This window comes from Hemicordylus capensis, chromosome 3, assembly GCF_027244095.1.
Source record: "Hemicordylus capensis ecotype Gifberg chromosome 3, rHemCap1.1.pri, whole genome shotgun sequence".
Lineage (NCBI taxonomy): Eukaryota > Metazoa > Chordata > Lepidosauria > Squamata > Cordylidae > Hemicordylus > Hemicordylus capensis.
The window spans coordinates 325,829,577-325,847,813 of NC_069659.1; the positions used below are offsets into that span (position 1 = coordinate 325,829,577).

The window sequence follows — 18,237 nt, forward strand, 5'->3', positions numbered from 1 at the left end:
ATCAGTGTGAAATCCTTAGTATTAAGGCCCACTGGGAGTTTTTTGCTCTCTTTCTCTCATTTTAACTGTCTTTCTGAAAGACTAGAATATATTCCAAGCAGTGACACAGTTTACTCTGCATATCCTTTAATAATTTTCAGAGTATCTGGGAAAAGTCAAATTCTCCAATTATTTTTAAAACGTATGTAATAGTGATGCTACAATGCATAGTAGAGAATTAGACAGGCACTTCTGTTTAGTTTTCCAAGTACACCTCCACATAGTATTTGGGTATTTCATGAGCCCCAGCATACTGAAATTTGTAGTTTTCCAGCATGTTTTGGTCTGGCTACATGCACTGCTAAATAGTTTTTGAAATATGAAAAGATTAACGCGCTTGACTTGTATTTTTGAGCTGCTATTATGGTAAAGTTATCTGAAAGATGGGTGTCGGATGTTTGGACAAGGGGCGCAATTTCAGTGCTTGCCCTAGGCGCTATTTTTCCTAGATACATGCTTCTGAGAGGCATACTGAAAATGATAGATAGACAGACTATATATAGACAATTGATAGACTTTCCTCCATCTTGTGGCAGTGCATTCCGTGGATTAATTATGCACTGTGTGGAGAAGTGCTTCCTTTTGTCTGTTCTAAATCTCCTTCCAATCAGTTTCACTGGATGACTCTTGGTTCTAGTGTTGTGAGAGAAGAAGAAGAACTTCTCTCTTTCCACTTGCTGGTGTCAGCTATGATTGCAGTGGTGGAGCCAGACTGCAAGCGTCCTGTGCCCAGCCTCCACTGTGGCACCATTCACCCCGCCCCCTGCATCTGACATCAGATGTGGGGAGCATGGTCTGGCTCCCGAAGTTACAATTGTGATGTATCTCTGTTCTATTTCTTCAACTAGAAACTTGATGAACTTTTGAATAATGCCTACCAACAGTGTTGATAACGAACGATATTAAGTCAAGACATCATGTTTATATGCTATGTGTAACAGCTCACAAGCGTTCTTTTGAATTAAAGCTTTGAATTGAGCAATTACATAAATCATTGTGACAGCCGTTTCTGGGAATTAACTTGACAAATTTGAGAAGGAATTCTTAGAAGTCTTCATACCTTCTTCATACAATGAGGTCATTCACACAATCTTTGAGAGTGCCAGGGAGGGCGGGAAGGGGGAAGGTAGGATAGCACCTACCTCCCCCCCACCGATGATCTGGTGTGTCCTGGACTGTGAGGCTCATGAGCCTACACGACCAACACTTTTGCATGCTGTGTGGCATTATGGAGGCCAGGAAAATGCATCCCAGCCTTCACTATGCACCACATGACGAGTGCAGTGCATTGAGAGATTCTACTGTGAGTTGGGTGCTCTAGGCATCTAGCTCTGTGTCTGCTCAGGCTGCATGCAGGTAAACCCAGGAGGGCAACAGTGGAATAGGCCTCGATCCCAGCGCTTCACCTGAGCAGCCTGGGTAGGGCTGCTCGTGTGAACAGCCTCAGTGTGTTTAATTTTGCAGTTATTTGACAGTAATTATGTAGATAAATAATTGAGCCGTTATCTAAATATGTTTGACTTCTAGGTTTGGAAGAAATTGAATTGCACTGAGTTTTCAAGCTCTCTGGCTGGCATCCAGACTAACGAAGTCCTTGTGCAACAAGCTAGTGCAAGAAAGTCACATAGCTGTACAAGCCTGGAATGCCAGCTCCATAATGAACAGAAATGGCTTGTGCAATAGCTTTGCATTAGTGCAGCACATGTGTGCAAGCACTTTGTCCATCTGCATTTCAGCCTCTGTCTTTATTAAAAATAATTTAACAGACTATTTAATCATGGACGATACACAGGAGTATGTATAGTCTGCATATAGTAAGCTGCCATACTGAGTCAGACTCTTGGTTCAGCTAGCTCAGTATTGTCTACACTGACTGGCAGCAGCTTCTTCAAGGTTTCAAGCAGGAGAGGTGGGAGAGCATCTGCTTTGCATGCAGAAAGTTCCTGTTTCAATCCCTGGCATTTCCCAGATAAGGCTGGGAAAGACCCTCGCCTGAACCTTTGGAGGGCCATTGCCCTCCAGTGTTGACAGTTGGACAATATTGAGCTAGATCAGGGCTGCTCAGCTTTGGCCCTCCTGCAGATGTTGGCCTACAACACCCATAATCCCTCTCTATTGGCCACTGTGGCTGGGGATTATGGGAGTTGTCCAAAAACAGCTGGGGGGCCTAAGTTGAGCAGGCCTGAGCTAGATGGACCTGTGGTCTAACTCGGAATAAGGCAGCTTCCTATGTTCCTCGTCTTTCCCAGCCCTACCTGGAGATGCCAGACTAAGGACCTTCTGCATGCAAAGCGGATGCTCTACCTCTGAGCTACAGCCTCATCCTACAGTATCAGTAAGTACTTTGACAAACCAAGGGCCAGACTATACATTATGCACCATTTTCTGTAATTTTCCCGTCTGTATGTGTGTGTGTGTGCGTGTTTAACCAAAAAGCAATGGTGGGAAACTGCAGTCTTGAGTGGAGGACCAGCAGAGTAAAGGGGCTGCTTAATCTTTTCTGTTCAGGTTGTTTTCCACTCAGAATCACTCCCAGCTGCCTTTCTCACTGTGTGGGGAAATGACACAGAGATCTGCAGATAGGAGGAGGTAGTATTGCAGCTACCTGGTCAACAAGAGTCAGGTGACACAAGAGGCCAATAGCATTTTAGCTGGTCCTATAAAGCTGCTGACTCTGATCTGGCTCTTCCGTTTGAGCCACTCATTGCTCTACTTCAGACCGAGCTGCTCTTGAATGGCCCTGTTGCACTTTCTTGCTTCCTTACTTGAGCACATTCCTGACTCAGCTAGCGGCTTGCCTGCAGACCACGAGCTCCGACAGTACCATGGAAAAATGATAGTAGACTGTGCACCCTACCTTACCCTACCTGTGTACCCTACCTTAAGGATTTTCGGGTTATTACATGTATTGAAAGCGATCATTCCCCTCTGACTCTGTCGCTGGCATTTAATGAATTACTTCATTTAGAGGCTTGTCAGCCTCTTGCTGATGAGAGGGAAACAGGCTGGATTAGATCTAGATGAACACCTGTTTTCCAACAATGTGTAGATAAAATAATCCTTTCTTCCAAAGTAGTTGGTCTTTGGGCAGATATCATTACAGGTTCTCAAAATGGTATATGTTCCCCCTTAGTTGAAATATATAACTGATTGATTGCCTTTTTTACATTGGCTCTAGTAGTTACGAATTCAGCACCCTCTAAGGCTATTAAACACACTTCGTACACCTGGTTTGATTGGGAATGTTTGGAGGCTAAGGAAAAACTTACCCAGTGCCTTAGATTGTATGACACAGGTACTTCTAATGTAGCACCATCAACTATAGTAACTCCTAAGAATCAATACAAGACTCTGGTAAGAAACAAGAAATTACAGGCTAAAAGAGCTGAATGGGATTAATTTATTTCTGTCTTAAAAAGCAAACTCAATTTTGGCATCTAATTACAGGTCCTATGGGTAGTGTTTCCTCTTCACCTATATCAGTAATACCAGCTGAAACATGGGTACGTCATTTTTCCAATTTATATCAAAAGGAGGGACACTATATCTCAATAGTAGATTATAATCCTAGTCAAGTGCCAAATTGGGATCCTGTTACTCTTTCAGAAATCGAACCACTAGTTAAAAACTGCAAGAAGGGAAAGGCCTCGAGACTTGATTGCATTATAACTGAATTTGTTAGTAGTAACCTTGATTGGTGGGCTCACCTCCTTGCTTCTCTTTTTACTTACATAGATGCTTCGGCTATAATCCCAGAGGACTGGGGTGTTTCAATAATAGTCCCACTGTACAAGAAAGGATTAAGGGAGGATCCAAATAATTACCACCTGATTGGTCTCCTTAGCGTTGTCAGCAAGTTATATGACAGGCATCTTTTGAGGAAATTTCAGGATTGGTTGGATGATCAGTGTATCCTAATGGCTGAGCAAGCAGGGTTTTGAGAAGGTTTCTCTACAACTCATCAAGTATCTACCTTGCAAATTTGGCTGAAAAATATTCCTCTAGGTCTAAATTGTCCTTGTTTACTGCTTTTATAGACTTCAAGGCAGCGTTTGATTCCATATCTAGGGACAAACTCTGGTTGAAGTTAAAGGAATCATCTATAGACTGCCATTTACTTTTACTAATTTATAATTTCTGTTGTAATACCCGTCTCAGAGTACAATGCTCTAGAAAAGGGCACCTCTCAACTGAGATTCCTACCTATAAAGGAGTTCAGGAAGGATACATCCTTGCCCCAGTTTTGTTTAATTTTTACATAAATTCAATAGTTTCGCATTTTAATGATCTGGATTTGCACATCCCCCCCCCCAAAAAAACCCCTCTGTAGCAGACATGTTTCATTATTGCTTTATGCGGATGATATTGCCCTTTTATCTCAAATCAGGATAGGTCTCAGTCGTGCTTTGGCCTCCCTAGGAGAGTACAGGTGAAACTCGGAAAATTAGAATATTGCGCAAAAGTCCATTAATTTCAGTAATGCAAATTAAAAGGTGAAACTGATATATGAGACAGACGCATTACATGCAAAGCGAGATAAGTCAAGCCTTAATTTGTTATAATTGTGATGATCATGGCATACAGCTCATGAAAACCCCAAATCCACAATCCCAGAAAATTAGAATGTTACATGGAACCAAGAAGACAAGGATTGTAGAATAGAACAATATCGGACTGTTGCCCTTGTGGCTCAGAGTCTATCACCCATGTTATAGGGACACTCACACCAAATTTATTGCACCCATTTTAACCATTTATCCTGGTCACACAGACCAATTTTATTTGGAAATTATGCTGTCAAATTTCAAACCTGTAATTTCATATAATGTGACAAAGTTCTGTTTTGTGGCATCGAAGCTCTGTAAAGACTGTATTAGTGATTTGAACAGTTTGTAATTTTATAAATTTTGAAATTTCTTGAATTTTGTTATTAATGTTATTAATTGTTAAGCTGGTCTATGACCGTAATAAACTATCATTCATTCATTCATAGTAAACTGTGGAGGTTACTCTTCTGGCATTGTTGTGCCTCACATAGAAGCACAGTAGACATCCTGACAGTAGGACAACACAAAGCTGTTGTGCTAGCTACTTTGTGTGTGTAAGTCCAGATCCTGATTATTGTTGTGCTACTGCAAGCCACCTGATGGCGCAGCAGGGAAGGAACTTGCCTAGGGAGTAAGAGGTTGCTGGTTTGAATCACCGCTGGTATGTTTCCCACACTATATCAGGCAGTAGCAATATAGGAAGATGCTGAAAGTATGATCATCTCATACTGTGCGGGAGATGGCAATGGTAAGCCCCTCCTGTATTCTACCAAAGGCAACCACAGGGCTCTGTGGTCTCCAGGAGTCGATTCCGACTCAACGGCACAACTTTACTTTACTTTACCGCAAGCATGTTTGTGCAACAGTGTGAAATAGGCCCTTTACGGGCTTCTGAACAGATCTGAACACCCGGGGGGGGAGGTTCAAAGTTTGAGGTGGGGGTGCCACTTTAAGGGTGGGGAAGGGTGTGCTTCCCCCCCCCTCCCGCCGCCGCCAGTGCTCATTGCCCGTAAAAGCCTTCAGGGCGGCAGTGTACCTCCCTGCTGGCCCTTCACACTCTTCGGCTGGAAGTGGCCGGAAGTACCAGGTGCGTGTGTGCATCAGACAGATGTGTACGACGTATGTACACGCACCCAGTACTTCCGGCCGAAAAGGGGGAAGGGGCGGCAGGGAGGTACACTGCTGCCCCAAAGGCCTTTACGGACAACGAGCACCAGTGGGGGGAGGGGTAAGTGCACCCTCCCCTGCCCTTAAAGTGGCACCCCCGACCCCTTTGAGCCACCCCCGCCCGGTTCCGTGCACATTCCTAGTGTGAAATGGCAGCATGTCTTGGGTTTTAAATGGAACTTTTGCATGATTGTGCAAATCCTTGCTGTTTTTTAGTGCAACTTCACTCATCATCTACTTATTAATTTTGTCCATTTCTGTTCTGCCCAATATATGCATCTCTGGGTGCTTTACGTAAGATGTATGAAAATTTTAAAATGCAACCACATAACAATTAAAACAAAATTTTAAAATAATTAAAACAATTTAAAAGATTGAGAGTATAAACTTTAAAACCTTTTTACTTAATGCCTGATGAAATGTATGTGTCTCCAGCTGCTTCTTAAAAGCAATCAGAATTATGCAAGAGCTTTGCTAACTCCAGCTGTGGCTGCACTTTCCTAAGTTGTGTGTTTCCTACAAGTCTCATGCTTTAGTCTGTGAAATTTATGTTGGCTCTCTTGTTTGCTTGTAGTGTTCTTGCATACATGTTTGATACATTTTGTGTTTGATACATTTTTAAAAAAACAAAAAACCTACTGAGTTTCTCTCTCTCACACCCTTCTCCTTCCCATCCTTTCTCCATATGTTTTCCCCTGGCAAGGTGTTAGCTTCATTCCAAAAACAATGTGTTCATTTAAGCCTTTTATTTGATGCATTTGTACAGATGTTAACATCTGCAGCTGCTGTCTTTTTTTGGGGGGGGGGGCAAATTTAGAGCTTCTGGAATAAGCTCAGATGTTCCGCGGAATAGAATTCTGCCTTTAGATATAAAATCTAAATGATAGCTTAGTGAAAGTATAAGCCTCACACATTTATACCAGTCCTAAGTTTGCAATATAGGAAGATGCTGAAAGGCATCATCTCATACTGCACAGGAGGAGGCAATAGTAAACCCCTCCTGTATTCTACCAAAGAAAACCACAGGGCTCTGTGGGTGCCAGGAGTCGAAATCGACTTGACGGCACACTTTACTTTACTAAGTTTTCCCATGGCCTGATGTGATGGCTGTCTTTTTCTGGATGAAAGAATTGATAATTCAGCCCTCATTGTGCCTCATCTGTCAAGCAGGATGCCAGTTCTTTTTATGGTTTCTCATTTCTGTGATACTTGGGTACTCTGAACCTTCCTGATTTAAATCAGTCCAGGCAGAGAAGAGATCTCTTTGTTTCCCCACCCCAACCAATCCATATACATTCAGGAAAGATAGAAGGCATTAAAACTGCCCAGAGGGTGCATGCCTTTAGAAACCTAGAAAAGTGGCAACTGCTGAAATTCTAGAACAGTGATTCTCAAACTTGGGTCCTCAGGTGTTATTGGACTTCAACTCCCATAATCCCCAACCAAAGGCCACTGAGGCTGGAGATTATGGGAGTTGAAGTCCAATAACACCTGAGGACCCAAGTTTGAGAATCCCTGTTCTAGAACATTGGAACCATGGGGTGGTCTGAAGGTACTTGATGCAGCAACCTTGCAGGAGCTGAACAGGACTGAGTGTAGTCAGTGCTTGGATGGGCTTGAGAACCTTGTGCATTTACGTTTTGAGCAACAGCAACTTTATTTGTTGGCCACCGCATAACAGTTCTTCTCTGGGCAGCTCGCAAAGTAAAACAGCTGGTGAATACAACACACAATCAAAAGCAATATTTTAAAGAAGACTACAGTAAAATACAAAAGCATTTTTAAAAAACAGATTTTTTTTTAAGGACTTGTTAAACAGAAAGGTCTTCACTTGGCATCTAAAATAACAAAGTGATGGTGTCAGGTGAGCTTTGCTGGGGAGGCAGTTCTATAAATGGGGTGTCACCACTGAAAAGGTCCTCTCCCTAGTAAGGCTGGAAGGAAGGTAGGATATACATGAAATAAATAAGCACTGTGGCACTGATCAACTGCTTTAAGCAGATTTCACTTTATTTAATATTCCTCAGTCATTTTTGACCTATCCTTCATTACTCTTGTTCCCTTGCCCTATATTTCAGCTCCTTCACTTGCTAATGACTTCATTAGCATTTCTGTTCTGCTCACTCAAGCCAGAGGAGTTCCAAAACAGAGCAGCAGCAACAAAAAATGGTGGAACTCCTATGATATACAGGTCAATTTAATCTTACTTCTGTGCTGTCGCCTGTCATTCTCAATACTCTTTTCTACAGATATTTGTTAGGTACCAATCCTTTCTTTTACCGCCATGCAACTAATGTTCCCAACAGCAAGGAAATAGAAGGTGACCATAGAGTAAACTGAAGTAAAGTGAGAGGAATCTAACCGTGGCTTGCAAAATATATTTTTTTGCAGACGTAAAAAAAACAAATCCTTCCAGCAAACAATATTAAAATGATAGAGGAATAGTAGTAGTAGTAGCTTCAGGAACAACTTTCTTCTGGAGTGCATTAAAAATTATCAAATAAAAACCACTGCATGAGAAAGGTTATGTTAATTTTCACAGGTATGTGGAACTTTATAATTTCAAATTTTGTTTTCTAGAAAGAAGTCAAAAGAAGTTGAAGAGCATCAAAGTGAACTGAAAAAACTTGAATCTGAAATTGGAACATCCGAAACTCGGTATGAGTCACAGTTGGTTATGATTGTATGCAAATGTTGCTCTGAAACAGAGAATCAAATCCTTTTATTCCAATAACAATTTTGCTAACTCTCTTAGTCATTTGTTAGTTATCCTAGGTTTGGGGGTTCTTGGGTTTTGTTTTGTTTTTTGCTTTTGTATTGTGTTATTTTTCTTTTCTTTTTGTTCTTGTTATCATCTCCTTCTGCATTCCCCTACTGTTTTGTGCCACACTTCCTTCCCTCATTACTCTCTCTTAGATTGTGAGCTTGCAGGCAGTGCCTCTCTATCATTTTCCTTTCTGCAGAGTACTTCGGTTTCTTTTGAAACACTGAATTACTAATAATACATGATTACTGGTAATTAGTTGCCTCATTTCAGCAACCTTCCACAGTTTTATGCTACTGTCTGACCATTCCTTTCTTAAGATAGCTTGCTGATTAGTAGCCCAGGAGGATTCCCTGAAGGGAGCTGATGGTTTGGGAGACTCTTGGCAACCGTTCTGTATATCTGAACGAGATATATGGTGTACAGCTAAGGGAAGTGGGGTGATATAAGGTCTGTGTATGTGTGAAGAAACAGCAGCTTGTAGTTTAGGAGAAGATATTGGGTGGGTGCATGCATAAAACAGAACCTGAGGTTCCCCCAGTCTGAGTTATTGACACTGCAGAAGATCACATACGTTGGCTTGTTGGAAGTAACCGAGTTGAGCCAGAGGTACACCCCCTGTCTGGGCTTCCAAGCGAGGCCCTGGATGCTATCCTAGCCTGCCATGCACCGTCTCACAACTATTGGTCCCAAAGGCAAAGGGGGGTAGGCTTGCCTAGAAGGAACCAAAAGTTCATAAGAACATAGATTCAAACATAATGTGCACCTTAATGGGAACAGCACTTGTTTGGGCAAGCCGGCATCAAAAATCGATTTAATATCTTGGTTTAAGACCTTGAGTGAACTTGAGGTTCCTGCCTGGTGTGTGTTCAGAGAGTCACAGACAAGTTGGTTTTCGACTTTGCAGTAAGTTCTGCATTATGTGTATCTGCCTGTAAAGAGAGGCTGAGATTTTGTGGAAAGCAACTTGTGGTACAGAGTATCTCTTTCTGGAATCTGACACAAATTAGTGGATCTGTTGCCTTATTTGAGCACATGCTGTTTGCCTCCACTTATGTGCTCCTTTCATATCTATAAGTAAAGCAAATATTACAAATAGCCATAAGTCTCTTTCCTACAAAAGAGAAGTCCTCTGGGAGTGCTCTTTCTAGGGATGCGCACAGAACCAGCGACTGCCAGTTCAAAGGCGGGGGGATAACTTTAAGGACTGGGGAGGGTGCTCTGATCCCCTCTGCCACATTTTCCCCGCCAGCGCTGTCATTCAAATCAGTTCCGGGGGCAGCAGCATACCTCCTTGCTGCCCTGGTACGTCGCGGACCGGAAGTGGCCAGAAGTGGCCGCTACGCGCACATGTTGCAGCATTTCCAGTCCACAATGTACCTCCCCAGTCCTTAAAGTTATCCACCCCACCTTCGAACCGGCTGAACTGCCGGACTTCGAGCCAGTTCCATGCACATCCCTAGCTCTTTGCTCCAAAGAGAACTGAGTCCAAGTAGTGTTACCCCTGGAACTGGAGCCAGCATGGTGTAGTGGTTAGAGTGCTGGACTAGGACCGGGGAGACCCGAGTTCAAATCCCCATTCAGCCATGATACTAGCTGGGTGACTCTGGGACAGTCACTTCTCTCTCAGCCTAACCTATTTTGCAGGGTTGTTGTGAGGAGAAACTTAATGTAGTACACCGCACTGGGCTCCTTGGAGGAAGAGCGGAATATAAAATGTAAATAATAATAATAATAATAACTGCTCATCACTTAGGCAAGTTGAGAGTATTACAATATATCTCATGTGTATACTGTTTACTGATTTAATACTGAAAGGATCTTTGCATAATCATGTATCTATTAAGCACCATGTAAAAATAGATTTCATACACACTTCTGAATATTTCAGAATATTTCAGTTTTGATAATTTGGTATTCTGACTTTTAGATTTACTAGTACGCTGAAAGAACAAGAACAATCTTTGTTCGTCTGCCAACAAGTATGCAAACGTTTACAGGAAGAAGTGATTGAGAAAGAGAGGAAAGAAGAAAGTCTGAAAAAAAGAACCAGCCATTTGGAGAGTGAACTGGAAACAATTAAGAATCTTCTCAAGCAGCGAGAGGAAGAAGTGGTAATGCTTAAGCAAGAAAGGTAATCAGAAATGACTTCTCATGCATAGCGTTACAGGACAGGATGTTCTGCCTAGATTTTCTGTTAGAGAAAGTCGTCGAACTAAAAGTCCCCTACAAGTTGACTCTTCACAGTTCTCCACACCCAGAATAAATCATTACAAAAGCACAGCATATGACTGCGGAGTAAAAGAATAATAGTTTAAACAAGAAGAGAAAACAATATCTAACCATAAGGGCTGAAATAATATAATGGCCCACATGTTTGGCGCCATTACAGAAATCTTAGAATGGTAGCAGAGGCTGCCCAAACACTGTCTCCAGGAAGAGTATTTCCTTAGTGCCCTGAGGAGAATCTCCTCACTGTATAAGACTAATCGGCTTCTACAGCTACTAATGGCCCAATCCCAGAAGGCGTACATCTCATTCAAACCCCTGGGAGAAGCTAGCTGGACTAACAAATCCCATTGTCACCACTGGGACTTGAACATGAGTTGTAGATGTTGACTACAACATCTGGGAATCCCTGTTACAGAGAACACTGCTACTTAGCCTTATGTGATATTCAAAATATGTCTTATATAGATATAATTTTAATAATCTTTGCAACAGCCTGCAGTGGCAGCTGCTGAACAGGACAGAGGGTGCTTAAGATGCTGCTGCTGCTGCAATGTTGTGGTGACCTAGGGGGTGGGAGATGCCCCTGGGAGGGAAAGGAGGGAGGATGCATTGCCCTATATTAAAGGCTTATAAAATTGTCTCTACATCTTTTTTTCTAACTATGCTGTCCTATAAAAGGCAAACTTGCTGGCCTTTCCTGGTAAGTGGTATCTTCAAATGATGTTTATAGACCAATGTCACAACTGCATCTAGTCTGCTCTGTAGTGACACTTGTATAGCAGAGAGTTTCAGTTTGTTAAAATACAAGCAAACGATAATAGAATTATCTGAGTAAAGTTGCATTAGTGCAGAACGACTGCAGATTGTAGCAGGCTGGCTATTCAAGTGGTCTGCTACTGTTTAAGTCACTCCCCTACCCCCTGGCTGCACAATTGGGGCAGCTGGTGTGGGTGCAGTGGGGATGTGCATGCAGTTGTCACATTGCAGTGGATGGGGCAGCCCTGATGCACATGGGAGTTCCATAAGAATACAGGAAAACATTCTGCTGGATCAAAGCAAAAGTCCACCAAGTCCAGCATTTTATTTCTCACAGTGGCCAGCCGGATGCCTCTTGGAAGCCCACAAGCAGGAGATGAATGGCCCTCCACTGCTACTGTTCTCCCCAACTACTGGTATACACTGCCTCTGAGCATGGAGCTTCCACATAACCATCATGATTAATAGCCAACTAGCTGGGCCAGGCGCAGAGCTTCCGCGCCTCTGGCCGCCCCCCCCCCGCTGCATTTTCTTTCCCCCTCCCCCCCCCCACAACGGCCCACCTGGTTTTCTGGCTGGCCGGCTGGCCCTTTTCTCCCCCCTCCCCGCCTGCTTCTCACCCCCACCCCCAACGCTTTCTGGCTGGCGGGCCGGCTGGCCCGTTTCTTCTCCCCACCCCCTGCCTGGCCGACCGGGCTTTCCAGCCAGCTGGCCTGCTTCTTCTCTCTTTGGCTGCGGACCAGCCTGAAAGCTGGCCCGCCACCTCCTCCCACCTGCCTGCCAATTCCTGGCAGCGGCTGCCACTTCCTACTCCTGGTGGCAGAGACGGCCCGCCTCCTCCTCCTCTGGCCTGCATTGCTATTTTCTTCCCATCCCCATTGCTATCCTATCCGGCTGCTCGCAAACTCTCACGAGAGCTGCCTCACATGGGATTAATGGTGGGTATGTTTAAGAGAATTATATATAAATCAAATGATAGACCTTTCTCCCATTGATTTGTCTAATCCCTCTTTGAAGCTATGTAAGCTACTGGCCATTGCTACATCCCGTGGCAGTGATTCTGTAAGTTAATGTCATGTTGTGTGATGTTGTACTTTATTTTATCTCTTCTGAAGCTCCTGCCTCATCTGTTTAACAGTTAACTGGATGATTCTGAATTCTAGTATTATGAGAAATGGAGAAAAATTTATCTCTGCCCATTTACTCTGCATCATGTATCATTCTAATTTTTCTAAACTCCAAATGCTTTAGCCATCCCCTGATAATTTTAGTTGCCCTTTTCTAAGCCTTTTCCAGCACTACACTGTTTTTTGTTTTTAAGTCACAGTATGACCAGAACTGTACACAGCTGCACCATAATGCTTCGGAGGATGCTGGCAGTTTTATTTTCTGTCCCTTTCCTAGCATTTGCATTTTTTACAGCTGCTGCATAATGAGTTGCTTTTTGTTTATTCGATTCCTTGAGCTATCCGCCACAGCCCCAGAATCTCTTTCCTGGCTAGTCACTGCCAGTTCAGACCTCACCACTGTATATCTGAACACTGAAGTTCCTTTGACATTTTATTACCTGATATCCAGTTTGGAGAAATCCTTTTGGAACTCTTCACAGTTCACTTAGGCTCCCTCATGCATAAGCAACCTCTGGATGGAGATGGAGCATTAATTCCAAACTCTGAAGCCATTAGGAGTTTTCCTGAATGATAGCTGCAGTATTTTGCATCCAGAAAATTTTAGCATTCTTATGCTTTTAGCTTAGAAGGGAAGGAAGGAAGGAAACATAATGGGAAATTTCCAGCATCGCGTCTAGTTTTGTGCCATAACCCACCTCTTCTTTCCTAAGAACTATTTCTTTTTCTGTCACCTAATGGTGGAGAAGAGGTCCAGCAAAAAAAAAAAAAACCCTGCAAGGGTGGCTGCAATCTGTTGCTTCGTAGACTGTTCCAGAAAGCTTAATTCACACAACTCAGTGAAAATGAAAACCCATTTGTTGGATCCTTTCAGAGACATCCATGTAATTCCCATCAGTGGGTGACTAAAAATATCAGGGTTTGCTGGAGGGAAACGCTATCTGAATCTCCCCTTTAAAGAACAAGATGTGCTGTACAAGTTAAAGTTTCTGTGAGTGCCACTCGTGATCTGAGTGGGCTCTTGTTCCTTTAAGAGCTGCTTGCTTTTTTTCTTTCTTTCTTTATTTTATGTATGCCAACATTTGTGCCACATTTCCATCACAGAAATGACCCCTAGCACTGCTTACAAACAGTAAAATACAATACCATAAAATCAGCAACTGAGCAATCAGATACCTAAATTTAAAGCCATCAAACATCAAAGAAACAGCATCAATTATAAAAGATTGTAGCATCAAAAAACAATCAAAATCAGGTAAGGGATTAGATAACATTCAAAGCACATCTAAAAAGGGCTGTTTTCACTCCCCTAAAAATTGAGAAGGCTGGGACCAGAGGGGCTTCTCGGGCAAGGGAATTCCAGAACCTTCTTGAGGAAGGGAATTCTACTTATACAATACAAACAATTTATCAAATACCATTTGGCAGTAAGGGGCTCAGCACATGTGGGTTCTTCTTTCCCAGGAGAAGCTGCACTTCTTAAACTTCATCCTTCAACACAACAGCCCCTTTCTTATCAGGAGCTGGCAAAAATTGGGCTGGCTGATCACAGATCTCATAGGAAACCAGGAATTGTATCTCAATGTCCTTTGGGTTGTTTTTTTTTTTTTTTAATTCCTATACTTAATCACAGGACTATTCTTTTCTAAGAAAACGTTGATTATTTAATCAGTTGATTTAATGAAGTTTCATTGCCTGGAAATGAAATGTTGAAAGTAGTATGTGTAAGTATGTGCATGTGTGTCTGTCCCCTGACCTATTAAGTTCATTTTTCCAGCTATAGTATGTATATTCAGAGCCTTTCCCTTTCTTATCATAAAAGGTATTTAACAGGGATAACTAGGAATGAATTGCAGTTACAAGCTGTCAGTAGTCAAAACAGGTACACCTCAAGCTTGCAGCTCCAACTGGGTGTCACAATGTATGTATGTGAGCAGAGGCTGTTTTATTCTCTATATAGTACTTGCCCTCAAAATGGAAAAGATTAGCAGCCCTTCTTGCACGGCGTTCCATGTGCACACAGGAGCTGTGCAGAGCATTTTTTTCTGCATAATTTCAAGCATGTCATTTTAATTAGATCAAGTATGCTCAAACCTTGCCAGCTTCCTAAGTCAGGGAAAATTGCCATGCCTTCAGTGTAACACACACAAAATTCTTCAAGTCACAAAATGATCCCATTTCTAAGCCTGGGGGATCAGGAAGTTAACAGAAACATTTCCTTCTTTCCAGCATGACAAGCTGCCTCTGATAGATATTAGAGCGGGGGAGACATTGAACCCAGACAATTACCAGCTTTGAACTAATTGAGGCTGGGCATGTTTGCACCTGACCTGTCTGCCCAAGGAGGGCATTGAAATCAGGACTGAATCGCCTAAGAGCAGTGTGTGGGAACTGGATGTAGTGGATTGAGTTTTGTGATGTGGGTCATAGCCACACAACCAGTCTTCTGCTCAAAGTGTTCAAACAACACTTTGAAGCAACAACAGGATAAAGCCTTCATGCCCTGCTTGTTCTTCTCTCTCCAGCAGAATATCTCTCTAGTCGCTGTTGTTGGTGCCTATCTTATGTTTCTTTTTTAAAGATTGTGAGCTCTTTGGGGATAGGGAGCCATTTTGTTTTGTTTTGTTTTGTTTTGTTTTATTATCTATGTAAACCACTTTGGGAACTTTTTGTTGAAAAGCAGTATATAAATATTCATCGTATTCCTGGAGGCATCTGGTTTGGCTGATGTGGAAAAGAAGATGCTGAACTGGATGGACTTTGGTCTGATCCAGCAGGGCTTCTTAGCCCTTCACATCCACATGACTGATGTGTAGTGGTGGCTGGAATAACTGGAATTTCCAGCATTTTCCCAGAATGCCTCATACCAGGTTGCTACAGGGTATTAATGTGACCAGGCTGGCAAGACCGAAGCAGCCACTCTAGCCTAGGACCAGGTTAAACACCCTAGCCCACATTGGTTTCAGGCCATGTTGAAGTTCCACAGTTAAATCAGCAGACACACAAAAAGAAATGAGCTTGAGACACTATTGATCTGACCACAGAATCACAGAATATTAAAGCTGGAAGGAACCTTGGGTTTTCTGGTTCAACAGTGCATGTGAGAACCCTTCTAGGTCAGACATCTAGCTTGCAATCCTGTTTCCCACAGTGCCAAGCAGATGCTTTTGGGAAGCCCATGAGTGGGACTTGGAGGTAGTAGCCCTCTCCCACACTGTCACTTCCCACTCTGCAGCAACTGCATTCCCTAGCATACTACCTCTCAACATAAAGGATTTTCGTGGTGCTTTTTTTAGAGTGCTAAAAGCACATTACATTATCTGAGTCATCCTTCTAGCAACCTTATAAGGCAAGTCAATAGTATTAAAGGAGACCCTCCTTATCTGCAGTTTCGCAAATCACATTTAAGGTATCTGCGGATGGGTCTTAGAGACCCAGTTTCTTTATCCGCTGCATGAAATATGGGTAATTTGTGCCTATTTGTGTTCCTGAGCGGCCAGAAATGACTTCTAATCTCGTATTTGGCTGCCATTTTGAAGCACAAAGCCATTTTCTGGCTCTTTTTTGTTTTAAAACAAAAACAAAAAGAGGATTTGAGGGATTGGGGGGATATTCCTGGAGAATATCGCTTTTCTACCCTTATTTTTGCCCCCTCCCTGCTTTTAAAGAATTTTTTTTCAGAGTAAGGAACCTAACCCCAGAATTCCCATAGGTTTCTTTATTCGTGGTTTCCATATTTATGTGGGAACATAACCCCCGCAAATAACAAGGACCAACAGTATTTCCTGTTGTAGGTGGCAGGAATGCAGGAGCTGAGGTTGAGAGAAAGAGGCCTGCCTAAGACCACCTAGTGACTTCATGGCAGAGACAAAATTTGACCAGGGAATGTCCCTGCTCAGTGCTCCTAGTCTTGCCCATCATATCATTCCATACCAGTTCTGACAGCAGACCATAAACACTCATTCCTACATATGCCAGAGTGGTCACCATGACTGCCATGGTGCCACACACTGGAGTGGGCCACGTATATCAGTCCTCATACAAAGGGCTTGTGAATTCGCTAAAGATCCTAATTAAAAAATGACAGAAAACTACTGCATGGAGTGCTATAATTGTGGTTTCTATCTTTAATAATATGTCAATATTTATCCAGTTATATTTATTTATTTTATTCATTTCTTGCCCGCCTTTCTGCCCAGAAGTACTCTCATGGCAGCTTATATTTAAATAAAGTAATAGTACTGACTGTGTGTGTGTACGCGCGCGCGCGCGCACACACCCACCAGAATAAAAAATAGATCCCAGCAGGATCATTTCAAAACATCTAGAAAACCCATCTAAACATTATTGTTCTCGTTCTTCTGAAGATAAGAAGTGAGGGGGCCAGGTATTCGTTTTTTGGAAGGCCATAGCACTGTTTGGGTGCCCCAACTAAGAAGCTCCTGTCCGTCATGGACACTTGCCATCCCTCAGATGGTGGGACAGGCCTCTGTATTTTATTTTATTTTTTGTTGGGACAGACCTCTGTAGAAGAATAAAGGTTCCAGACAAATTCATAAGAGAGGAGGCATTTCCTTAGATACCATCTCCCAGGTCTGATACCTGCTTTGTTTAGAGGGGAACTTAAAAGCATCTTAAACACATGGTGGTATTTTATATCATAGTGTATAAGCTCACACATTTTGTGATATATATCATATATTAATATGATACACGAGAGAACTGGTGTCAGCCATGTCGATACTTTTGATTAATGCTCTTAGTATAAAGTGTACAGGACTTGACTGGATTACTGACCTCCTTTGCAGTAGCAGCAAACAAAATTAATTAAAAAGAGAAAACGTGCACTGTGGTTGAATGGAAAGATAAATGAGAAATCTCATAATCTAGGACTTTTTTTTCCAGAAGTAAAGTCCGCCCCTCCCCTGTGGATAAAATATATTTTGTTCATGAATATTTGTCATATTTAGGGAGTCTGTGCGGATTTCCCATCAGAGCAGAATAGAGCAACTGCAGGAAACATTAAGGCAGAAGGTGCTGAATGAAAAGAACTGGCAGGAAAAGGTAATACTGGATTTCCAGTCATCATCATGTTTGTTTGTTTTTTCTTTGACTTCAGTTAGTTGTCAAGTAAATGCATCCGGTCCCAATTTCCGAACAGCTCCTGTTCTATTGTGCCTTAGTATTCTTTCTACAAAATTAAGGCTGCTCATCAGAGGAATACATTTTCTTTCTTTTTCCTTCTTGCTTGTATGTAATTTCCCCCCCTCCCGATTCTTGGCTCCGCAGAGCCCTTAGGCAGTGTACAATAAAAGAAAATCCAAACAATAAACATTTTATAAAAATAAGTAAAAGCACAAGAGCAGTTTAAAAGAACCCTATAAGTCATCCCCCAAATATCCTTTATTAACAGCAAAAGGACCAGCATGTCTGGTACAAATACACAACTAAACGTCTTCAATAATTTCATCCCCAAACCTGCTTAAATGAAAAGGTTTTATCAATTTGTTAAACTTGAACACAGAAATTCCAAGAATGATCTTAGTGAATTATTAGTGAAGTGAAGTGAAGTGGTCTGTTCATAGAAAAACATATGTTTTGTTCA

The 18,237-nt window shown here is 42.3% G+C and overlaps 1 protein-coding gene across 6 annotated transcripts in view; it reads left to right on the plus strand.

Annotated features, from left to right (window-relative positions):
- The window catches only part of LEKR1 (leucine, glutamate and lysine rich 1), a 107,399-nt gene that overhangs the window by 72,876 nt on the left and 16,286 nt on the right, over positions 1–18,237 (plus strand). For all 6 annotated transcript variants that reach the window (XM_053313268.1, XM_053313262.1, XM_053313267.1 and 3 more), the window contains 3 exons: positions 8,334–8,411; positions 10,448–10,651; positions 17,603–17,696. In XM_053313268.1, the coding sequence (XP_053169243.1) occupies positions 8,334–8,411; positions 10,448–10,651; positions 17,603–17,696 (376 nt within the window). The remainder of the gene's footprint in view (positions 1–8,333; positions 8,412–10,447; positions 10,652–17,602; positions 17,697–18,237) is intronic.